The 25987-nt window shown below is 36.8% G+C and overlaps 1 protein-coding gene across 1 annotated transcript; it reads left to right on the top strand.

Annotated features, from left to right (window-relative positions):
* Positions 1–42: 42 nt before the first annotated feature.
* LOC132546121 (ubiquitin carboxyl-terminal hydrolase 20-like) lies at positions 43–24484 on the top strand. The gene is made up of 22 exons (XM_060209817.1): positions 43–115; positions 2266–2379; positions 3327–3452; positions 3922–4022; positions 4262–4422; positions 4954–5023; positions 6381–6494; positions 6938–7016; positions 7537–8200; positions 8518–8609; positions 9218–9381; positions 9694–9798; positions 10357–10402; positions 10776–10886; positions 11027–11093; positions 17003–17129; positions 17645–17708; positions 17912–18017; positions 18401–18482; positions 18937–19045; positions 19235–19337; positions 19846–24484. Exons 2-22 carry the CDS (start codon positions 2296–2298, stop codon positions 20415–20417), a joined length of 3147 nt encoding a protein of 1048 aa, XP_060065800.1. The 5' UTR covers positions 43–115; positions 2266–2295; the 3' UTR covers positions 20418–24484.
* Positions 24485–25987: the final 1503 nt, after the last annotated feature.

The raw sequence follows: 25987 nt of genomic DNA, 5'->3' as shown, positions 1-25987 counted from the left end.
AGAGTTATCCTTCCTGAATAAATCAACTTCCCATTCATGGCGAAATGATGACATGAAAAACGAGACATGATCTTGCTTGCTGTCGTCTAGATACATAAGGAGATACAAGCACCAGGTTTGTATTGAAGAGTAAATATGATTCGTATCTGCAGACTTTTACCAACTAAAAACTTGGCCTCACTTCGATTTATATTTTTTTTTCAAAACATGATCATGAATGTCAACCGATTCAGGAAAGTGAAAGCAGCTCAACGTGGTCAGTTGTTAGTCTGTTATTTATTCTGTAATATAAGGAATTGCATACCCTGATGTTAACGGATATCCAACAATACTACTTATGAACTAGCTTATAAAGTACCAAATACATGCTGCATCACATATGAAAGATCGAAATGTAGTCTGGTAGTATTGCTCTTTTCTAGCCATCTGTAACACCCACTCCATCCTCTAAACCTTCCGACGTCCCCAGGTAACAAACACTACTGAATATCAATGCAGCTAAGACAGGACTCTCAGCGTACCTGGTAGTAAAAATTTGATCAACTTCTTTTAGAATCACATGTATGTACCAAATTTGCTAGTGGAAGGGTCACGAAGCGTGTCCCAACCCCGAGAAACCTGTCCTATGTTGAGAGACTGAGGACGTTAGGTCTCCAAGCGCTGGAGTATAGGAGGTTACGTGCTGACCAGATTCAACTGCTTAAAATTATTAATAAAATTGATTCAGGAAGTATGTTTGTACAACCAGAATACACAGCCTCAAGAGGGAACAGGAAAAACTGTACAAAAGACCGTTTCGGTGCAATACCTGCAAAAATACATTCTCCGACCATGTAATCAATTCTTGGAAAAATTTGCTGGATAGTGTTATTACAGCAAACTCTGTGAATAGCTTTAAAACCAGGCTGAACACCCACTGGAAGGACCATCCTAATAAGTTCACTGCCTAGTGTAACTGTCAAGCTGTTTGGGGATTGCCCCGCCACTTGACTGTTACTGCCCAGTACTAAGATAACAATGTATATAAGAATGTATAAATGAAGCCTGACCTTTTGTACTTAAAACAAGATGAACAGAGGCCAAGTGAGTAAATTAGGAATACAAATATAAGACCCAAATCAATATTATATTACCATATTAACATCCCTGTCTTTAGCTTTTAATCCTTTTAAAACTTATATTAGAATATATAGTGACAAGATGTCTGGAGATTGTTCCACCAATTGTCGTTTAATATCAACTATGTGTTAGTTAATGTTAATCGAACCTAAGATTGACCAAATTTGATGTCTTCTTTATCACTGTGCTATATCTTAGTACTTAACTCTGGCAGCTGTTCATTCAATTGGTAACCCCTTTTTCAATGATATGTCAACTTCAAGTTGCTGTTTAAAATTTTAAAGCAATGGTTAGCATAAGTATGAGCTCACACATCTCATTTTGTATATGTATGCAATGGGTAATTCAGCAAGTAATAAGCTAGCATATGTATTTGAAACAACATCATACCCATATTTGCAAATATTTATTGTAATTGTTTTGACTGATTGAAGAATTGAGTAAAAGTCATGTGTACTTGCAATTACTAGGATAATGATCAGTACTGTTCATGTGTAACCAAATCGTAAAACAGAGGAATAAGAATCTTGAATCACTCTTGGCTGAGATTTTGGAATTTTTTGCCAATGCTTTTGCTGAAAATTTCAATTGCAAAATGTAGATGGGATGGTGATGGAATCCCATCAACTTTCTTGAAAATCCTGAAATTTTCCCTTAACATTAATAATGCAGAATTAAACCTGATAAACTTAGGTAAAAGTTATATAAGCCAATCCAGCATTGAAAGATACCTTGACAAAATATCACATATTTTGGAAACATGATTATAAAAAGTAAGCTTAAGCCTCCATGAAAATATTCTATTTACAGAACACACTATGCCAACTGGATTCCTGGTTTTAACACAGAAAGCCAAGTGTTATACTTTTCTAGGAATTACTTGATTTTAGATGTAACAAGATTTGTTTTAAAATCAATCCAAATAAGATTGGACACCACAATTTTACCAAACATTTTTTCAAGTCAGTGTCAAAGCCTGCATGATTCTGTAGAATATAATAATGGTTTTTTAAGCTTTAATTGGATCTGATGCGATATGAAAGTAAACAGAAGTTAACAATGAGTATTTACATGGTGGATGTTGAATGTGAAATTTATTGTAATGTATGTGTATGAATTGTGACCAATTTGGCATTAACATTTCAGAAGTTAACAAGATCCACACGCCAGAGTATAATGGCATCAAAGAAGCAGTCAAGCTGCCCACATGTGTCCTATGTTGACAGTGTTACCTGGGAAGAACTTCGTACCAAACATGAGGTGAACAAATTTAGATATAAACTGCTATGTGGTTTTGTAAAATGGTGAAAAGAATGAGGGGATGACATTTAGATAAAAACTACTACTGGATTTTGTGAAGTCATATTAAGTATTAATGGGGGCGTAGTAGCTCATTTAGTTAGAACATAGGCCTATGTAACCTCAGTGAAGGCCAGAGGTGTGTGGTTTGATGCTCCTTATCCATGGCACCTTGTGTTCCTTTCAAAATACTTCCCACATTAGTGATGATAGATACTTCCCATATTAGTGATGATAAATAGTTTCTTATACTTCCCACTACAATGATGATAGATACTTCCCACTACAGTAATGATAAATATTTTTTTATTCTTCCCACTGTAATGATGAAAAATAGTTTCTTATACTTCCCACTACAGTGATAAATAGTTTCTTATACTTCCCACTACAGTGATAAATAGTTTCTTATACTTCCCACTACAGTGATAAATAGTTTCTTATACTTCCCACTACAGTGATAAATAGTTTCTTATACTTTCCACCACAGTGATGAATAGTTTCTTATACTTTCCACCACAGTGATGAATAGTTTCTTATACTTTCCACCACAGTGATGAATAGTTTCTTATACTTTCCACCACAGTGATAAATAGTTTCTTATATTTCCACTCCAGTGATGATAGATACTTCCCACTACATTCCCACTACAGTGATAAATAGTTTCTTATACTTCCCACTACAGTGACGATAATAATGGTTATATAATTATACTTTACCTATAATAAGCACAACTCATTATAAACATAAGTTTACACATATGAATGAGAAGAAAGATAGACAGATTGTATTAAGAGCAGTCATCACTCATCAGTGAAGTTTTCAATGAATTTGGTTTGTTATTGACAACAGTGATGTTTATTCTTTATACTCTGATGTTATTGGATATACTCGGAATATTTTTGTTACAGCTGAAGGATCTGACATGCAACACTTGTGATGTGAAAGCCAACAATTTATGGCTGTGTCTGGTTGGGGCTTGTCAGTATGTAGGCTGTGGTGAATCAGTCAAGGATCATAGCTCGGAACATGCCATGGTGAGTGGATATATCACACGTACAAGGGTCAAGGTCATACTTGTGGAAAGTTTACATGATAGACTACATTCAAGGTCAGGGTCACTTCTCAACACATTCCGTAAATGGTTAAGCTTTTCAGCGAAATGTGATAGAACTTCTGACACTTTCTTGACAGTTGCCAGCAGTTACTTGTTTATGTATGAAGAAATGATCAAAACTCGAAGTATAATAACCTAAATCAATTAGATAGGTGTTCTATACCATCTGGTGATGTCTGCGATTATTTGGTTGGGCATAACACATACTGCCTGTGATTCTAACTTGAGATACAAACACAATCATAATTCTTTTACATATTTTTTTAGGAAACTTTAGCCTGGAGCATTAGTTGGTTGGGTCTTATAACACACAAGTCATTTTGTCACGATTATCATCATTAAAGAAAATAACCCATTGAATTACACCTAATGTATCTTATTTAAACCAGGACAAAAAACACAGCATGACCATCAACCTGTCTACCCTGAGGATCTGGTGCTACGCTTGTGAATCAGAGGTGTTTCCAGGCAGGAACAAACCTTTCTTCACGTAAATATCACTTTTTCCTGGTTCTGATATGTCATCCAATAAAAATTATTCTCATTCTAGGATAATTACTTATCATATACATAGAGGAATTAATCAGTTATACAAATATCTGCATGGATTTGAATTTAAGAGAAATCACTAAATCAGCTATGTCACTGTACTTTTCATGTATGTGTGATAAATGTGTATGGCTGAGAAAGACATTTAATGTTACTTTTATTGGGTGATAAATTTTGTAGAATTCCGGAAAACTCAGCAAGTGTGTTGTCTGCAAAGAAGAAGAATAGTATGTTGAGGAAATCTGCATCAAGTTCTACCAACAGTTCCCCTACACGTGGTAACTCATCAGCTGGCGAGGAGTCTGACTCCGACCTTGAGGATGATAACATAAAGCCAAGAGGTGAGGGTTGTTAAGCAATAAACAATAGTAGTTATTATATCTAGCAACAGTTCTCCTACACCTGGTAACTCATCAGCTGGTGAGTAGTCTGACTCTGACCTTGAGGATGATAACATAAAGCGATGAGGGTTGTTAAATGATAGTAGGTATTATATCTAGCAACAGTTCACTGATAGGGTAACTCATCAACGTGCAGTGGGGTCACTTAAGAATAGTTACGTTATATTGTATCCAGTACATTGACATAATATGAGTCTTCTTTAAAAGACAAATTGCATGTCTGATACACAATGATGAATGTCAGTTGTTAATATCAGTCAATATTACACCAAAGGTATGTTATATAGTGGTGAGTAGCAGTCTATTTATTATAAAAATTATTTTTAACAGGAAAGTTGTTGTGAAAAAACCAATTGAGTGAGTTGTCATTAATATAGACAGGGAGGTGGGGCAAGGTTATCTACAATGTTTGTTTAAATTATCTTTTCTTTGTAATGTAAGTTCATTTATAGTAAGTAAATCAATTTTCAGGTTTGACTGGACTACAAAATCTGGGAAACACATGCTACCTGAATTCAGCTCTCCAGGCTTTATCTAACTGGTCAGTATACATCCCTCGACCTTGACTTATTGACTATTTCTGTATAGGTCCCTGGACCTTGACTAATTGACCTATTTTCTGTATAGGTCCCTGGACCTTGACTTATTGACTATTTCTGTATAGATCCCTGGACCTTGACTAATTGACCTATTTTCTGTATATGTCCTGGGACCTTGACTAATGGACTATTTTCTGTATATGTCCCTGGACCTTGACTAATGGACTATTTTCTGTATATGTCTCGGGACCTTGACTAATGGACTATTTTCTGTATATGTCCCGGGACCTTGACTAATGGACTATTTTCTGTATATGTCCCTGGATCTTGACTAATTGACTTTTTTCTGTATATGTCCCAGGACCTTGACTAATGGACTATTTTCTGTATATGTCCCTGGATCTTGACTTATGGACTATTTTCTGTATAGGTCCCTGGACCTTGACTAATGGACTATTTTCTGTATATGTCTCGGGACCTTGACTAATGGACTATTTTCTGTATAGGTCCCTGGATCTTGACTAATGGACTATTTTCTGTATATGTCTCGGGACCTTGACTAATGGACTATTTTCTGTATAGGTCCCTGGATCTTGACTAATGGACTATTTTCTGTATATGTCTCGGGACCTTGACTAATGGACTATTTTCTGTATATGTCACTGGATCTTGACTTATGGACTATTTTCTGTATAGGTCCCTGGACCTTGACTAATGGACTATTTTCTGTATATGTCCCGGGACCTTGACTAATGGACTATTTTCTGTATATGTCCCTGGATCTTGACTAATGGACTATTTTCTGTATATGTCCCTGGACCTTGACTAATGGACTATTTTCTGTATATGTCCCTGGATCTTGACTTATGGACTATTTTCTGTATAGGTCCCTGGACCTTGACTAATGGACTATTTTCTGTATATGTCCCTGGACCTTGACTATTTTCTGTATATGTCCCTGGACCTTGACTAATTGACTATTTCTGTATAGGTCCCGTGACCTTGACTAATTGACTATTTTCCGTATAGGTCCCTGGACCTTGACTAATGGACTACTGTATTGTTAAACCTAGTACCTCTCCTTACATATCACTGTCAATTACTATGAAATGTATCGGTTATATTACCTTGGTAGGATGTTCAAAAACCTGTTTGTGTGGTCTGAGTCTACTTTAAACCATTCTTGTCTATTCTATTCTTAAGAAATTTTTAAATGAATCTTTCTCAGGGTGTTGAATAATGTTATCAATTGTTGAAACTTTTACATTGAATCATGAAAGATCACTTGGTGATAGACACTTTAATCCCTCCTGCAGGATTATTTTTTTAACAATATAAAGAGATTTGCCATTTTTTCAGTCCTCCTCTGAGTCGATTCTTCCTTGATTGTCATGGCTTTGTGCAGCCAGAGAAAAACCCAAAATTATCAAGAAGTTATCAACGTTTGATCAGCGAAGTTTGGCACAAACGCAGGTGGGTTGTTTTTGTATGTAGATGTCTACACTTTGTATAGTGACTGACAAGTGGAAAGCTTAAATCTGTTGTTTGGTGTAATATATGATTGTACATATGTGACAGTGTAAACATTCCATGACTGGTAAGATTTGTATTACTACGGTCTGATGTGAGCAACATCCTATTTAATTATAGTTGTTATATCTGTTAGTGTTGACATATTTTCAGTATTTTAAGAGTTTGTATGACCGTGTAATGATTCTGTACTTTAAGTGGTTTTATGACCCTGTGATAAATCAGTATTTCAAAGAGTTTGTAGGACTCTGTAAAGATTCTGTACTTTAAGTGGTTGTATGACCCTGTGATAATTCAGTATTTTTTAGAGTGTGTAGGACCCTGTAATGAAGAGATCACTTGTTTCTTTGTTGGTTAGACAACTTAAGTATGAGTATCCATTTCAGACCCAGCTATGTGATTCCTAACAGTGTAGTCAATGGGATTAAGGTAGTCCATCCCATGTTTAGAGGATATTCCCAGCAGGTAAGTCGCTAATGGAAAGTACACAATACATTTCAGTTTGTAGTTTAAAACACAAGAATGGACATCAGTAACTACCTGGTATTTTGCGTGTCTTCACTTTGTCTATAACTGTATAACTCAAGAGTTTTGTTCCCAGGGGCTGTGTGGGGCCACATATGGGTCCCATTCGCAGTTGGATCTATTTCATAATGGGACCAGAATCCCTAAATTAGAGTTTACTCCTAAAATTTTCCTTCCCTGTGGATCAATCTTTTCCAAAATGAGACAAAGAAATTACTTGAAATCCGATTTACTAATGATATCACAAATTTCTTTGTGCTGAGTAAGTACTTACCTATCTTAGTAGTGAATGTTATCACTATTTCTTTGTGCTGAGTGTTATCACTATTTCTTTGTGCAGAAACAACTGTCAGATTTTGTCATAATAGAATAATTCTACAGAATATTATTTTCTTTAGGTGATCCTCTTATCTTCTATTTTTTGTCTTTCTGAAAATGTTATAATTTTCTCAATTTGAAGGATGCTCAAGAATTTCTGCGATGTTTCATGGATGAACTTCATGAAGAACTGAAACAACCTCTACCGTGTGACTCGGACGATAATGATGATGATTCTGATGAAAAAAATGCAGAGGAGTCCCACAAATTTATAGCGTCACATGATCGTCAGTTGTCAATGGATTCTAATAGCAGCAGCCAGTCAGAAGACTTTTACGAGACATGTGACTCTGGTCTTAGTAGTGAGAGGTGTTCAGCAGATGTAGCAATTATTGGTGAAGAAGGTGAAAGCACAACTGTACAAAACTCTGACAATTCTGCTCACAGTAACAAAACAGATTCTCACTCCAGAGTCAGTGCTGGTAAAACGTATGCCCGACTTCGACAGAATGAGGAGAAAGGGGGCAAGACTCATATAGAGGACAGTGTAGTGGCTAGTAAACACTTAAAGGAGACAGTCAATCAGATGTCGAAACGGTCAGGCAGCACAGTGACCATTAATAGCGCCACCTGTACAGAGGACAGTGGTCATCCTGATGATATTCCATCGGATGGGGAATCAAATCCAAGTCGAGTTCGTTCAAAGTCTAGCCCGAGGTTTAAACGAGCATCGGAAAGCTTAGACTCGTGTAATAGTATGTCTAGAAACAGTTACTCCACCAAAACCAGTGTGAACAATAAAAAAGGTACTAGTTCTATCTTAATCAAATAATTGGTCTGTTCTCACATGAATTTGAGTTTTGTTTGTTTGAAGAAGGTGATTTTTTAATCGGTGGTATCTAGTACAGTTCCTATTGAACTTAATTGACCTATTTAAAGACTTGCATCATTTTGAATCATTGAACTAGGCTGCTCCTGAAAAATTCATATTCATATTATTTGTCTAGCAAAGTTTTCAAGCTTACTTAAAAGTTTATATCATCTGCTTATGACAAAGTGCGATGTGAGTAGTCATAAGGTGATAAACAAGAGTTTGTGAATTTGTGTTTTTACTTCTTTACAGGCAAGCAGAAAAATGTCCAGTATCAGTCGGTCATTTCTGATACATTTGATGGCAAAATCCTCAGCTCTGTGCAATGTCTAACTTGTGAACGGGTAAGATAAAAAAAAATCATCTTTATACAATGTATCTGTAAGATAAAAAAATCTCAGCTCTGTACATAGTTTGACTTATGAAGAGGTAAGATAACAAGATTTTATCTCTGTACAGTGTATAACTGCTAAATGGATAAGATTACACCAGTGACTTACAAAGGGCAAGTCTAAGAAGCTAATGACAATATGTTTTGATCCTTTTAGGACTTTTTTCTGGTCTGTTGGATGATATACTCTCTGTTGAAGGTTTGAAAGCTAGTTTGTCTTTTATAAGGAAGGGAGAGCATATAGTTGCCGCTTTGTCTGTCTGTCCATCCGTTATAATTTTGTCCAGAGCATAACTTTCTTTTTGCATGATTAAGGAGTTATTGCCCTTTTTTTTTGAGAACACAAAAATTATAAGAGATATCAACATGAAACTTCATAGATAAACAGATCTTGATGAGGAAAAGTGCAGTGAAGAACCATAATTCTCTTTGTATTATTTAGGAACTAATGCCCCTTGTTACTTTTTTCGTTCTTAAATTTTGTGCCATTTGGGGAGCTAACCAGTCTTTGATAGCCCTTGTTGTTTAAAACTATAGTCAGCTGTATACTTGTTGTGGCAGGTGTCAACCACAAAAGAGACTTTCCAGGACCTGTCACTTCCTATCCCGGGGAAGGACCACCTTAACATGATCCACCACAGTTCCCAGGGTGGTCCACCGAAGGGTGGGGCCTGTGGAGAGGTGCACCAGGGCTGGTTCTCTTTCATGTTCTCCTGGATGAAAAGGTAGGTTTACCATATTGTATACTATGAAATATAGTATTTTGATGGGGACGAATTTTCCTGCTTTTTTTTTTTTTGATTATTCATTAGAGAAAAGTAGCTCAACAAATCTTCTTATGTAAATTTTGAACAGTTCCCGGGCAAATCATTTAGAGTACCCATGAGCCCATGCACACCACTGTTATATAAATCGGAAAAAGCCAGATAAATATGATAGGAATTATTGATTGGTACAAGCTTGCCTAAAGAAAGCTGCAGATGAAATTTGACTGGATAGTGGGCCCTACTACTGACCTATATTGTCCTCTATTTCAGCTGGTTTGTAGGCCCTACCATTAACCTGCAGGATTGTCTTGCTGCTTTCTTCTCCGCTGATGAACTCAAGGGAGACAACATGTATAGCTGTGAAAAATGTAAAAAGTGAGTGACCTTGAATTCTTTGTGTGAAAGGAAATAATGTCTGGATCTCTAGTAAGGTTACGAGAAAAGTATATTATAAATGACCTTGAATTCTTTGTGTGAAAGGAAATAAGTTCTGGAACTCTAGTAAGGCAATGAGAAAAGTATATTATGAATGACCTTGAATTATGTGTACAGAAGAAGAAAATGTCTGGAACTCTAATATAGTTGTGAGAAATGTGAAAATTTGAGAGACTTGAATTCTTGTGATGGAAAAAGAAAACATCTTGATTTCTAGTACAGCTATGAGAAATGTACAGTATGAGTAACCTTGAATTCTCCGTTTGAAAGGAGAAAATGTCTCTACCTCTAGTAAAGAAATCCTAAATATGAGTGATTTTAATTCTCAGTACAGGAGAAAATGTCCAGACATCTGGTAAAGCTTTGAGAAATGTATGATATGAATGACCTTGAAGAAAGATAGGTTTTGATAGATGTATGTAAATCAAATACATGTTACCTTAGTTATTGATGTACATACCTGTACATACTATATATGATTTTTTCTGTTATGTACAGACTGCGGAATGGTATAAAATATTCTAAAGTCTTGGAACTACCTGAGGTGCGTATTTTCTTTCATACAGTGAGCTTTGTTAGAGGCAAAATAACAAAAATTGAGTTCATCATGAAATGAAATTATATTTGATGTAAGAATTAACACCAGATTTATTTTACAATAATTGTGAAACAAGTTTCATTTATTTTTGATGCCCTAGATGGCAATATACTTGGTATTTAAGTATCAAAATTCCTACAGCAAACTGTCAGCTGGTGACATCCAGAATGGGAAACACAAAAATTAAATAAATATCTATTTAGATTGATTTATAGGAGGAAAAAGATTTATTGAAGATTTGGACGTGCACTTAAACCTAGACAGCTGTTTTGTTAGTATAACAGAACTAGGATATCTAATAAAACTTTCACTTTTATAGATCCTGTGTGTTCACCTGAAGAGATTCAGACATGAATTCTACTCATCAAAGATCAGCTCCTATGTGGCATTTCCTTTGGATGGACTGGACATGAAGCCATACACACACAAAGGTAAATATCACTACCTGACTCATAGTGATACAGGTAAACATGACTTTTTAAAACATGTAGTTTCTCTCGTTATATGACATTACAAATAAACTTAAGTCATCAGGTAAACATGACATTTTCAACCTTCAGTTTATACGATGATATAAACAGGTTAACCCTTTCATTGAGTTGGTTGGCTGTTATCTGTCACCACGGCACTGCTGGGGGTAAGTAGGTTGTTGTACAAGTTCTGAATTTATGTTTATACACAACATATTGTCATCCTTATTTGCTGGCTGGTGTGTGTAAGCATGGGTGTATAGGTTATGAATTGATGTAGGTTATTAGTACAGACTTATTACTGACGGTAGATATAAGTTTGTTTACATTTATGTAGGGTGTCTAAATTTAGTATGATGTAAAAGTTCACGTGATCAGAATCAACCAATGAGAGCAGTTGCTTGTAAGAGAGAGAAAAGTGTTGAAAGTGTAGAGAGAAGCAGCACGTGGGCAGGTTTTTAGTGGCATGGGACAGTTATAAAACTTTCTTTGGTATATGCAAGGACGAGAACTACCATTCAGATCGAATTACTGTAATGCGATAGCCAGACGCGGTTTCGTGGGGACGTCCTGTTACAGGCTTGTCCAGCTTCAGCCTTCAGCTTCACCATCGCCATATTCACGACAAGTGTTACGAACTTTTAGTCTATGATACGTCGATCGTTGGGACGAGTGGAATCTGGTCAAGTGTCCGTCTAAGGCGTATATTCTGTGATATTTTACCCAAAGGGCTCAGGATTTGAATAATTTAGACTGTTTCCTCGGCATTGTTTTCATCAGACTCCTAGGCCTATTATGGCGCCAAAACGTCGAACATCTCGCCGCAGTGTACCTTACGATCAGTCTCGTCCAGAGAATTGGCTGGTGGCAAAATTAAAAGAAGAATTGGTAAAAATGGGAACTACACCGCCTGTGCATTTCAAACATTCAGAATTGGTGAAACTGTACAAGGAGACTCTAGCCAGGTACGAAACTACAAATTTTTCTGGTGATGTTACTACGGCTAGCTCCGCGAGGCAAGGTGCGCGATCCCATGATGCACCGCAGGTAAACATTAATGGCGGTCTTGTGAGCGTAGTAGAGACTTTATCAAGTACGGTGGCTTCGCTGCAGGCTAATGTTGTGCAACTAACGGAAAAGGTAACGGCATTATCTAATGGAGAGTCCAACAGGCCCAGGTCTACCATTACATCAGGCGTGAGTCCTACCTTGTCAACAGAGGCCAGGATAGTTTCTTCGGCTGCAGGCAGTGAGGCCCAAGCAACAGAGCAGGCCTGTTATACCATACATTCGGCTATGACAGCCTTTAACGGCACTGCCAACGTTCCCCCTCAGCCTTCGTCGTCTTCGGCATACGTGAGGACAGCGTATGGATATTCGGCGGAGTCATTGCCACTCGTGGAGACGATTGCTCCAAACTTAAGGAAACAGATCATAGACGGTAAGGATGTCAACTTGGCCAGTTTACTAATTCCCTATTTTCAAGGCCCATCTATCGCAGTTACAGACCCACGCATCAATAGATCACTGACCATTGGGGAATTTATTCAGGCGTTCGGGATATATAAGAACATTTTGTGTTCAGCACACCCCACTAGGAGGGTAGAGATGGACCTGTATGAACGGGATATTATTGACATGGCCACACGATACAATGGTAAAGGATTTTATGAATACCATTGTCAATTTGCGAAGCGGGCTGCCGCACATCTGAAATACCAGAACATTCTCGTTGATTGGTCTGTACGAAATAACACATTGTTTTGTAACATCTTTGCTAATGTTAAGCCCAACAGCTGTCAACGTTGTAGCAGTACAGCACATACAACACCTTTCTGCCCAAATATATTGATGCCACCACAAAAGAACCCACAGAATACATTCAAAACGTCAGACTTCAATTCCCATATGGACATACACGGCAGAAATAGAGTTTTCTATCTGGGAAAGGAAATTTGTAATAATTTCAACAGTGAGAGGGGTTGTCAGAATATGCGTTGCCACCATCTACATGCGTGTGTCACCTGCAAGAAAGAACATGCAAGAGTTCACTGTCCCATGCATCTCTCAAAAAACAGCCAGGGTCCTCGTCCACTGACGGGGTCATGACACTCATTACAGATGATTCAAGGAATAGGGGTAGGTCACAAACATTTAAAACGGTTTCTACACCAGTTAATATCAGTCAGTTGGAGCTGGAATTACTACAACACCCAGATCAAAGATTCAAGCAGTACTTGATCTCTGGTTTTAAAGAAGGTTTTCAGACGGGTATCAAACAACTTCCAGAGAATAATATTATTTGTCGGAATCTTTTATCAGCTAGGACGCAACAGGACGTAACTACAACCCTTGTTTTTAAAGAACTGGAAAAGGGTTTTTTGCTGGGGCCTTTCATAGACATACCATTTCCACATTATCGGGTCAACCCCATAGGGATAGCAGAAGGGAAATACTCGAAGAAAAAACGACTCATTGTGGATTTATCTGCCCCACATAATGATAACAAAAACCCTAGTCTGAATGATTTGATCGACAAACACGAGTATTCACTGCAGTATGTCACTATTGATAAAGCCATTCAGGTGATAAAGGAATTGGGTAAAGGTTGTTGGCTGGTGAAAACAGACATTACTGATGCGTTTAAACTTATACCATTACACCCTTCCTTGTGGCCTTTTCATGGTATTATGTGGGACAACCAGTATTATTTCTATACTCGTTTAGTGTTTGGAAGCAGATCTAGTCCAAAAATTTTTGATCATCTGTCACAAGCTGTTTGTTGGATAGCTGAGAATAATTACAATATTAGGAATGTATTACACCTGTTGGATGACTTTTTAATTGTGATCAAACCTCTGGACAATGCAGATTTCATTATGACGCAATTTTTGGAGATATTTCATAGACTAGGCATTCCTCTTGCTCCTCATAAGACGGTGGGTCCTACTACAGGTTTAGAATACTTGGGTATTTTCCTTGATTCGGTGAAAATGGAGGCACGCTTACCAGAAGAAAAACGTGATAGGATTATGGAGATTTTACAGTCTTTTCGAACCAGGAAGTCGTGTACAAAAAGGGAACTGTTGAGTTTACTTGGTCATTTTAATTTCGCAGCAAGAATCATTGTGCCAGGTCGATCTTTTGTATCTTATCTGATTGCCCTGTCTACGACGGTAAAAGAACTACATCACCATGTTAAAATTGGGGCAGAGTGTAGGATCGACCTAGATATGTGGTTTAGGTTTTTACAAGATTGGAATTGTGTTTCTTTCTTTCTGGATGACAACATTGTAGCAGCTGCAGATATCCAACTTTTCACTGACTCTACTCAACGTTCTTATGCTGGCTTTTACAACAACAAGTGGTTTCAGGGGAATTTTCCTGATTTGAGTTCCGAAGAAGTATCTATGGCTTTTTACGAACTTTACCCCATAGTGATGGCTTGTGTGTTATGGGGCCACTCCTGGTCCAGGAAACGTATTCTATTCAACTGCGACAATGCGGCCACAGTAGACATTATCAGGAAAGGCAGATCTCGTGTTACAAGTATTATGAAACTCATGCGGAGGCTGACTTGGCATTCAGCTTGTCATAATTATGTTATTCATGCAAGACATATTATGGGCCATACAAACTCTATTGCTGATTCTTTGTCTCGTTGGCAGATGCAGAGATTTCGGAAATTAGCACCCAATGCGGATCCAACACCAACCGCATGCCTACCCATGAGCGACTTGATGTTGTGTTAGGACAGGCAGTGGACAAATTATGGGAAGCATCCATCAACAAAAATACCAGGACAGCTTACTCGTCTGGTCTTCAGTGTTTCTTGTCCTTTGCTGTTATGTTTGGTGTGACATTCACTGGTGCTTTACCTCAGATTTCTGAGGAGGTGTTAGTGTACTTTGTAACTCATTGCCATCAGATGTTAAAACTGAGTGCAGCAACCATTCAGGTGTATCTGGCTGGAATTCGGTACTTTTATATTAAGGCAGGACACAGTGATATGATAAGTCATTCTTCTAGGTTAGCTTATATTATGAGAGGTATTAAGAAAAAGTCCAAGCAGTCATTACCAAAACGGCTGCCCATAACATTTGATATACTTGAAAGGATTTGTTCACTCTTGAACGGTAGTGTTTTCTCAGCTTTTATGGATTTACAATTACGATGTATGTGTCAGATGGCTTTTTTCGGTTTCCTTCGCTGCGGTGAATTTACAGTACGGTCTAAAGTCGATGACCAAGGTTGTGTATACATGAAAGACATCAGTATAGCGCCAGATAGATCTTGTTATACTTTTATGTTGAGGAAATCCAAATGTGATGTGTTCCAACAAGGTGTTCATATTAATATCCATGAAAATGATGTGGTTCGTCCAGTTATGACGATGGATCAGCTTTACAATTTTAGACTTGGTGCAGGGGCTACTCCCGATTCTCCTCTGTTTCAGGACAGATATAGTTCTGAGGCCTTATCCCGAGATAAATTTCTGTCTTATCTTCAACAAATTATGGACAGGTTAGGACTTGGAGACAAACCTTACAGTGGCCATTCATTTAGGATAGGGGCAGCAACTACCGCTGCTGCCGCTGGTATAGAAGATCATGTGATTCAGACTTTAGGACGTTGGTCTTCTGACTGTTACACTAGGTATATAAGAGTATCTCAAAATGTCGTTAGTCAGGCTCAGAGAAACATGTGTAAACATTAGGTCCTCTGAAGGTATCTGTCTTTCATAGTATTACTTTTTATACATCTTATCGTTATTATCTTCTTGGGGCTCTCACTCATTGTTGCTGTACACATAGCAAAAATTCATTCGTTTGGCCATTAGAATTTCAGGAAATTCTTTTCCCCATTTAGATAATAACTAAATTTTACATGTTCAATCGGATAATAACATGTTATCATTTAAGTTTCGGATCAGGTTAAATTATTAGGAAGTTAATGTGTTATGTGAATGTTTTTGTAAGGTATACACATGGTGAGTAGCCCCAAAGAAGAGCCAAATGTATTTATTATGACAATCTTGTTATGTAGTGTTTTAAATAATAAATAGTATGTAAACCCTAACTATGGCGTTTCTTATGTTGTGTATAAAATGGAAATTTATTTAATTTGAGTTTATACACAACATATCGTCATCCTTATTTGCTGGCTGGTGTGTGTAAGCATGGGTGTATAGGTTATAAATTGATGTAGGTTATTAGTACAGACTGTAGGTTATTAGTACAGACTTATTACTGACGGTAGATATTAGTTTGTTTACATTTATGTAGGGTGTCTAAATTTAGTATGATGTAAAAGTTCACGTGATCAGAATCAACCAATGAGAGCAGTTGCTTGTAAGAGAGAGAAAAGTGTTGAAAGTGTAGAGAGAAGCAGCACGTGGGCAGGTTTTTAGTGGCATGGGACAGTTATAAAACTTTCCCACCCACCATCCCCGTACATCACCCTTGCTTTGTATATATTTCTTAGTATTTTCAAAGCCATTGTTTAATTTTACATTTTGTTAAGAACATGTATTTGGGCTACTCATCATGTTTTTGTTGATGGCTATTCCCAATCTTTTTTGCATATGTATTTGTGTGAGTGTTTACCTGGTATGTTACAAATTTAATTATGTATTATTTTAGTCATATAAGCTGCTTATAGGTTACATTGTTTAAGTTTGGTCTCATAACCTGTTCCAGGTTACATTTTGATTAAGGCCATTCCAGGGTTTGTCTCATAACCTGTTCCAGGTTACAACGTAGATTAACAGTTTACCCTGTTCCAGAATTTCAGGAAATTCTTTTCCCCATTTAGATAATAACTAAATTTTACATGTTCAATCGGATAATAACATGTTATCATTTAAGTTTCGGATCAGGTTAAATTATTAGGAAGTTAATGTTTTATGTGAATGTTTTTGTAAGGTATACACATGGTGAGTAGCCCCAAAGAAGAGCCAAATGTATTTATTATGACAATCTTGTTATGTAGTGTTTTAAATAATAAATAGTATGTAAACCCTAACTATGGCGTTTCTTATGTTGTGTATAAATATGTGGTTATATTATAATTACAGCTGGTCACTACACAGCTTACTGTCTCAACTACACTAATGAACAGTGGTATGAATTTGATGATCAGTATGTCACAGAGGTGGACATCAACCAGGTCATTAACTGTGAGGCTTACGTCCTGTTCTACAGGTAAGGTCAAGGTGACTCAGTAAATAAGATATACATCAATGGCTAATAACTGATCAGATATTTAAAGTGACGTGACCATAAATGGAAACAATCTGATAGCTAGATTTCTTTACTGGATGTGGAAACGGATAATTAGGGGACTTTGCCAAATATGGAAAAAACCAGAGTAAGACGATTTTTACCAAAAAAATAAAACAGTCAGTCATTAAGATGACTTTACAAGATAAAAAAACAGCCAGATGGTTAGGGAAACAGCCAGATGGTTAGGGAAACAGCCAGATAGTTAAGTGATTTTACTGGATATAGAAACAGTCAGATAATGAGGGTGACTTGACTAGATATAGAAACAGTCAGATAATGAGGGTGACTTGACTAGATATGGAAACAGTCAGTTAGTTAGGATGACTTTTACAAGTTATAGAAAAAGTTAAATGACTACTTTTTGTAAAAGTGATAGTCTGTAGAGATCAAATTTTCATTTTATTGATGTTGAATATTTGTTTTTCGTATTGCAGGAAAAGAAATGACAAAATGATATCAATACGACAGAAAGCTATGCAGCTGAAGGAAACTCAAGAGGTATGTAATATATCCTCAGTACCTACTTTACTAAGTAAAAGAGTATTTTTAATCTGTTTTAAAATCAGACAAGGAGAATTTGTCTGACTTTCTAGTCTATGTATATAATAATTTTCAAAGTGAAGTAGACCGGTTGTGATCAAGAAAATAATTGTATGTATACAGTTTTTGTTACTCAAAATCTTGTTTTCTTCCCTCAACAGCCAAGCCTCCTGCAGTTTTTTGTGTCAAAGCAATGGATCAACCGTTTTAACATGTTCGCTGAACCTGGTCCTATAACTAACTTCGACTTTCTGTGTCCTCATGGAGGTAATTATCTCCCTTTGTGTACCTTTTAGGTGAATGACATTACATAAGATGTAAGAGAGAACACATAGATGTAGATAAATGTATGTAAAATCCAGCGTCAGTAGTGATCTGGTCAATAGTTAACTCTCCATCATCAGATTTGCTCTATCACGTGAATTGACAATATCAATGAGTGTCCGAAAAACTTACCTACTTTAATGTATGTTTAGAGCTGAAGATTTCTTTCTGAATTGATATTGTTGAATATATTTATCAACACTGACAGAATTTTTTTTTTTAGTCAATAATTTGTTAGTAACAAACAGTCTCTCCATAATTTTGTGTTTTCCTCTTGTTACCTAAATCTCCTGTTTTATGTGAGGGGTACCTTATTAATTTCACAGGTGTACCACCTCACAAAGTCGACCATGTGGAGGATTTGGTAGAATCATTTGACCAGTCACTGTGGGAGAATTTACATGGCAGGTTAGTACAGCACTCAGTAAGGACAAAGAAAGTGGTCAGGGATATATATATACATAAACTTTTTCCTAAAAATCAATACAAGTATTGATAGAATCTGCAGATTTTGACCAAATATCTCATCAGAAGCATTTTTGGGCAAAAGAAGACTCTATTGCTAATGTAAGGTGTGGGCCCCTAAGGCCTCAGGGATGGGGCCGAGTGGATGACTTAGAGCAATAATCCTTCTATCGAAATGACAGAATTTTGATCTGAAGCATCTTTTGAAAAAGAAAAGTATCAATGATGGTTCTGAAAAGTGGGTGTTGTTACATTAAAATCCGTTAAGAATATAATATACTTTTGTCTTTCTACCTTAACATTGAAAGGTGACTTGGTTATAAATTATTATAGTGGAGTAGTTTTGTGGGAGGTACTTGGAAACATGCCTTACTTCACTCTATTTTACTTGTGACAGGTTTGGTGGTGGGCCAGTATGTAATCATCTATATGCATGCTCTGCCTGTCAAACAGAACTTGACAACTTAATTTACCGACAGAAAACAGAACTGGAGCAGTTTGTGGCAGTAAGTTTGATGTTTCCACATAATTTCTCTCTTCAGTGATCTTAGTATCTATAGTATTTGGTGTTGTGCAAAATCATACAATGAATTTGAAATTCATAATATATTACTGATAAGTTAACACTGCTAAGGAAAATGGACAACTTTAATCGACTTATCGACAAGTTTCATTTATATTCTGGTACATTTCAGCTCAACGAGAAGTTTAAAGACGAAGACAACCCACATATAATTTATGCTATCAGTATGACATGGTTCAAGGAATGGGAAAATTTTGTACGCAAGCGTACGTCAAGTGAGTACTAGTAAATTACCCTGGCTGTTAACAGGGCTATAAATCTAGCAAACAAACACTGGTTTATAAGTGATTGACAAAACACCCCCCTTTTTTTTGAAGCCACTGATGTATATGCAAACTTTATTTCCTAATAATTGTAAGAAATCATAGCACTACAGGCAATCCTACGTTGTTGGGCATGTGACCCCATACCTTTTCATTTCCAATTGAACCCTTGTTGAAGAGTTGAAATGCAAGTGCTTTCCTACTTTTCCACACATTCAGCCAGGGATATCTTCCAATCTCTTGTAGCTATCATTGTAGTAAGTTTTGGTTGTATTATATCATTCCCTATCACATGAAATGACATGTTTATTGGTCAGTTTCAGCTTATGATTAATTTTATCTTTGATGATACTGCATCGTCAGATGAAACTGAAAAAAGAAAACTAAAAACATTAAATTATATAAGATAAATATGAAATCTCACTGACTTTTTTACAGAACACTTTTGTTTGAATTTCAGCCCTGCCTGGTCCAGTGGACAACAAGGCCATCTCAGTAATGAGAAACGGTCAGCTGATAGTCCGACATAATTCTGACTATGGTCAACTATCCGAGGAAATGTGGCAGTTTCTGCTGGGTATTTACCATGGAGGGCCAGAGGTTGTTATCAAACAGGTGTCCTCACTTCGATCACCTTCTCCCTCCAGTCACCTCTCCTCCTCACCCTCAGCATCCTCACTCAATCTGCCAAAGTCAAATGAAGGGCAAACAACTCCTACACAACCTCAACAACCCCTACGTACCCTGGCCAAGCAGGCAGGTAAGGGAATTAATGCAGAATCACAGGATGACCTGGAAGACAAAACGACCAGAGCAGACAGTGAACAGGACAGAAACTGTGGTGATGCAGATGACAAACAGAATAGAGCAGATGGTCAACATGAGGACTCCAAGGATACAGACCAGGACACCAACCAGAGTGCTATAGAAACCAAGTCTCAAGAGGAGGAGGTCCTGATCCCTGAAGAAGGGGAGACTACTCATACAGAAGGCCAATCAAATGTGCAACAGATGGAACAGAAGGAGGAATAGATTAAAATGCTGACACATGCTGAAATTTCTCTAGTCATCACAGGGCTTTGTGTCTACATCAGAGGCTGTGTTACCCTGTTTTACTTAAGACATAGCAATGCTTGTCATCTTGCCTCAAGGAAGAAGTGAAGACTGATTCTTTACCATTGGCATTAACATTTAGTGTATGGAGTCCTGAAGCAGCCACATATGGTATATTGTTAGATCTAAAGATGTACAGGTACACTTGGGAGATTGAAAAATGAGATTTGGATTGCTGTGGTCTATCTTAGGTTGAAAAGCATGAAATTTTGATGAATTTTGAGAACTTTAAAATATTTTTTGATTGACTTAAAAATGACATATACAGTTTTAAATGTACAAGTTGTCTTTATCTAGTTTTTAGAAAGTACAAATTCCAAAAACTAAATCAGGACAAAAGTAGAATTTTGTATTAATTTTATCTATATCAAGGGTGAAAAACATGAAAATTGAGGTGGATTTTGAGAACTGCATAAACAATCATTAGATTTACTTTTGGTTTTGTAAATATCTTCAACAAAAGATGTATTTTTTGATAAAAAAAAATAATTAAGATTTTATCAGAATTTTTTCTCTAAAATTCATGCTTACAAACTTACGTCACAATGGTAAGTCAAAGAAAGGGACAGCAAGATAGAATTATGTACTTCTTTTGTTTTACAATATCTCTCCCTCATATTGTGTGTGACTCATGGTCCTTTGTGTGGTATCAGTGTACAGCTGTGCAATTGTATCCACTGTAGTTAGATTTTTTGGTGCTTCCTCTTGATGAGTCTAGGTCTATTTGAGTAGGATGAGACAGGTGGAGTTTCAGAAGTCCTGGACTGTTGAGTCTAGGTCTGCTGGAGTAAGATGAGACAGGTGAAGAGACAGTAGTCCTGGACTGTTGATGAGTCTAGGTCTGCTGGAGTAAGACTTGACAGGTGGAGTTTCAGAAGTCCTGGACTGTTGTTGAGTCTAGGTCTGCTGGAGTAAGATGAGACAGGTGGAGGGACAGTAGTCCTGGACTTCTGTTGATGAGTCTAGGTCTGCAGGAGTAAGACAAGACAGGTGGAGTGACAGTAGTCCTGGACTTATGTTGATGAGCCTAGGTCTGCAGGAGTAAGACGAGACAGGTGGAGTGACAGTAGTCCTGGACTGTTGATGAGTCTAGGTCTGCTGGAGTAAGATGAGACAGGTGGAGTGACAGTAGTCCTGGACTTCTGCTGATGAGTCTAGGTATGCTGGAGTAAGATGAGACAGGTGAAGAGACAGTAGTCCTGGACTGTTGACGAGTCTAGGTATGCTGGAGTAAGATGAGACAGGTGGAGTGACAGTAGTCCTGGACTTCTGTTGATGAGTCTAGGTATGCTGGAGAAAGATGAGACAGGTGGAGTGACAGTAGTCCTTGACTTCTGTTGATGAATTTAGGTCTGCTGGAGTAAGATGAGACAGGTGGAGTGACAGTTCTCCTTGACTTCTGTTGATGAGTCTAGGTCTGCAGGAGTAAGATGTGACAGGTGGACTGACAGTAGTCCTGGACTGTTGATGAGTCTAGGTCTGCTGGAGTAAGATGAGACAGGTGGAGTGACAGTTCTCCTTGACTTCTGTTGATGAGTCTAGGTCTGCAGGAGTAAGATGTGACAGGTGGACTGACAGTAGTCCTGGACTGTTGTTGAGTCTAGGTCTGCTGGAGTAAGATGAGACAGGTGGAGTGACAGTTCTCCTTGACTTCTGTTGATGAGTCTAGGTCTGCAGGAGTAAGATGTGACAGGTGGACTGACAGTAGTCCTGGGCATCTCCGCCAGTTGTGATCATTTTGGGATGTTAAAGACTTACAGTTACTCAATTTTCTCTCTGAAATGCAATATTGTTTGTTTGTGATTTTTTCTCTAAAATGTTTATGTGGGTTATGCTTTTGATATACAGTTATGCAGAAATTTGTCTGGGAAAAATGTTTTTATTGGATATGTTGTACATTGCATGTCTTTCTTCGGTATTTATTAATGATTTAACTTAAAGCATAATTATATGACATGTATATAGACTTGATGTTTTTCAATAGCTGTCATGTGATTGACTACATATGTCATGTGATTGACTACACATCTTGTGATATTTGTTGACAGTGTCATGTGATTAACTATACATGTCATGTGATATCTGTCAAGGGTGTCATGTGATAGACTGTACATGTCATGTGACATCTGTGAACAGGGTCATGTGATGATACCTGTCAAATTTATCGACATGTCTCATTGAAATGATTATCAAGTCATGCTATTTAACTTGTTATTTGATGTAAATTATTAGTAAATCTGTAGTGGTTATCCAGACGCATCATCAATGTAACTACCAGAAATGTCATTGATGCAGTTACCTGACATTTTATTGATGTGGTCACCCCGACTGTCATCAATGTGGCTACTCAGAAATACCTTTGAAATGGTAACCAAGAAATGTCACTGATTATGCCATTTATGTGGTAACCTAGAAATGTCATTGATATGGTCACCCAGACATGTTATCAATCCAGTTACCTTGACCTGCCATCTAGCGGTTTAATACCAAGAAATGCCATTGATGTGGCTACTCAGATAAGTGTTACTGATAAATGTTATCGTTAATGGAGTATAATGATATCTACAACTATAGGGCATCTGTGACTTGTGGATTATAGCTGAGGGACTGGTGTATAATGATATCTACCACTATAGGGTATCTGTGACAAGTGGATTATAGCTAAGGGACTGGAGTATAATGACATCTACCAGCTATAGAGTATCTGTGACTTGTGGATTATAGCTAAGGGACTGGAGTATAATGATATCTACCACTATAGGGTATCTGTGACTTGTGGATTATAGCTAAGGGACTGGAGTATAATGATATCTACCACTATAGGGTATCTGTGACTTGTGGATTATAGCTAAGGGACTGGAGTATAATGATATCTACCACTATAGGGTATCTGTGACTTGTGGATTATAGCTAAGGGACTGGAGTATAATGATATCTACCACTATAGGGTATCTGTGACTTGTGGATTATAGCTAAGGGACTGGAGTATAATGATATCTACCACTATAGGGTATCTGTGACTTGCGGATTATAGCTGAGGGACTGGAGTATAATGATATCCACCGCCTACAGAACTTGACAGTATGGGAGATAGTTGTGAATGGTTATTTATTGAAGTCTTTGTGTTGTGTGTTACCTGTTTAACATTTGAAGTCATATTTATCTCACGAGATAATGTACCCAAGGATTTTGTTTTTTTTCTTTCTTAACAGTGAACAAGTGCACATAGTGATGTATATTTTCATAAGAATCACATTACAATCAGATGGAAATAGAAAATCTACTGGCACATCAGTTTGTGCAGGATATAATTATTGAATAAAGGAGTATCGTTATGAAATGTCAGTAAACTTCTAAATAATATCAATTGCAAAAAAGTCTTTCATTTGAATCATTTTCATTAAACCCGGCTTGTGAGCATTGGTTATAAAGCTTTGTTTGTTGTCGGTAATTAGTATCGACTGGATTTACAATGTTCACTTGATAGAACCCAATCCTATAACAAGACTTTCCCATCCTTGGATTGTGATCATTAATTTTCTTATTTAATTGACATGACAGAAAATAAGATACAGGATACATTTTGATATCAACATTGTTTACACTTATTCAAAACTTGTTTTAGCCAGGATTGGTACAATACATATTTGCATGTAACATATTTCTCATATTTTGATAAAATTTGTAAAATGTAGAATAGAAGTTCTTACATCACAACTAGTAGAAATTCTTAAGACATAGAAGTTCTTATAACACAACCAGTGGAAAGACATGCTAAGTTAACATAACTGTAATCTTAATATATAAGCAATCAGTTTCATTCAAAGATAAAAATCTTTTAATATTTGTCACCTAAAGTTAGTTTGTCTGTTGTTCATATTGCTGCAAATTATGTAGAAATATTTAATTACAACTAGTAAATTATGTTGATTAAAGATTTTAACTTTGAAGAGTTACTTTTAAATGGTGATATTTGTTTTGTCATATTTCCAGTTTATTAAAGATAAACTTTAGTTTACTTGTGTTCACCTTATTTATCACTGCTGATATTTATCAACTAATACATATATATCTCAAGGACACCCTGTCTTGAAATGACTCTGTTCAAGGGTCAGTCAGATTAAAAATTGTACCTGGTCCTGGATTGTGTCGTCATTGAGACAGGTATGTTGCTGTGATAAAGAGATAAACATTGATAACAATGTACTTAAGTCGGTCAACTTCTCGTATGTGACTCAATATTTCAGAGGTCCCATTACCCAATACAATACTTTACTAAGAATTATTCAAGAAGGACCTGGTATTCAGGTGTATGAAACATTAAATAAGGACCTGGTATTCAGGTGTATCAAACATTAAATAAGGACCTGGTATTAAGGTGTATGAAACATTAAATAAGGACCTGGTATTCAGGTTATGAAGCGTCAAATAAGGACCTGGTATTCAGGTGTATCAAGCATCAAATAAGGACCTGGTATTCAGGTGTATGAAACATTAAATAAGGACCTGGTATTAAGGTGTATCAAACATTAAATAAGGACCTGGTATTCAGGTGTATCAAACATTAAATAAGGACCTGGTATTAAGGTGTATGAAACATTAAATAAGGACCTGGTATTCAGGTGTATCAAACATTAAATAAGGACCTGGTATTAAGGTGTATCAAGCATCAAATAAGGACCTGGTATTCAGGTGTATGAAACATTAAATAAGGACCTGGTATTAAGGTGTATGAAACATTAAATAAGGACCTGGTATTAAGGTGTATCAAACATCAAATAAGGACCTGGTATTAAGGTGTATGAAACATTAAATAAGGACCTGGTATTCAGGTGTATCAAACATTAAATAAGGACCTGGTATTCAGGTGTATCAAACATTAAATAAGGACCTGGTATTAAGGTGTATCAAACATTAAATAAGGACCTGGTATTAAGGTGTATCAAACATTAAATAAGGACCTGGTATTCAGGTGTATCAAACATTAAATAAGGACCTGGTATTCAGGTGTATCAAACATTAAATAAGGACCTGGTATTAAGGTGTATCAAACATTAAATAAGGACCTGGTATTCAGGTACATCAAGCATCAAATAAGGACCTGGTATTCAGGTACATCAAACATTAAATAAGGACCTGGTATTAAGGTGTATCAAACATCAAATAAGGACCTGGTATTAAGGTGTATCAAACATTAAATAAGGACCTGGTATTAAGGTACATCAAACATTAAATAAGGACCTGGTATTAAGGTGTATCAAGCATCAAATAAGGACCTGGTATTCAGGTACATCAAGCATCAAATAAGGACCTGGTATTCAGGTGTATCAAACATTAAATAAGGACCTGGTATTCAGGTGTATCAAACATTAAATAAGGACCTGGTATTCAGGTACATCAAGCATCAAATAAGGACCTGGTATTAAGGTGTATGAAACATTAAATAAGGACCTGGTATTAAGGTGTATGAAACATTAAATAAGGACCTG

The sequence above is a fragment of the Ylistrum balloti genome, unplaced genomic scaffold (assembly GCF_031769215.1).
Source record: "Ylistrum balloti isolate Yb309-2 unplaced genomic scaffold, AGI_CSIRO_Ybal_v1 Utg369874, whole genome shotgun sequence".
NCBI classification, from domain to species: Eukaryota; Metazoa; Mollusca; class Bivalvia; order Pectinida; family Pectinidae; genus Ylistrum; species Ylistrum balloti.
The sequence above is the reverse complement of the archived record's forward strand: the minus strand, read 5'-3'. Positions and strand labels throughout refer to the sequence as shown.

Bases quoted from the DNA above. Each gene is read 5' to 3' on its own strand.
- LOC132546121 (XM_060209817.1), top strand. From the start codon at position 2,296: ATGGCATCAAAGAAGCAGTCAAGCTGCCCACATGTGTCCTATGTTGAC. The intron at 4,423-4,953 runs GTGAGGGTTGTT...ATCAATTTTCAG, and splicing joins TGATAACATAAAGCCAAGAG to GTTTGACTGGACTACAAAAT. The intron at 19,046-19,234 runs GTAAGTTTGATG...GGTACATTTCAG, and splicing joins AACTGGAGCAGTTTGTGGCA to CTCAACGAGAAGTTTAAAGA.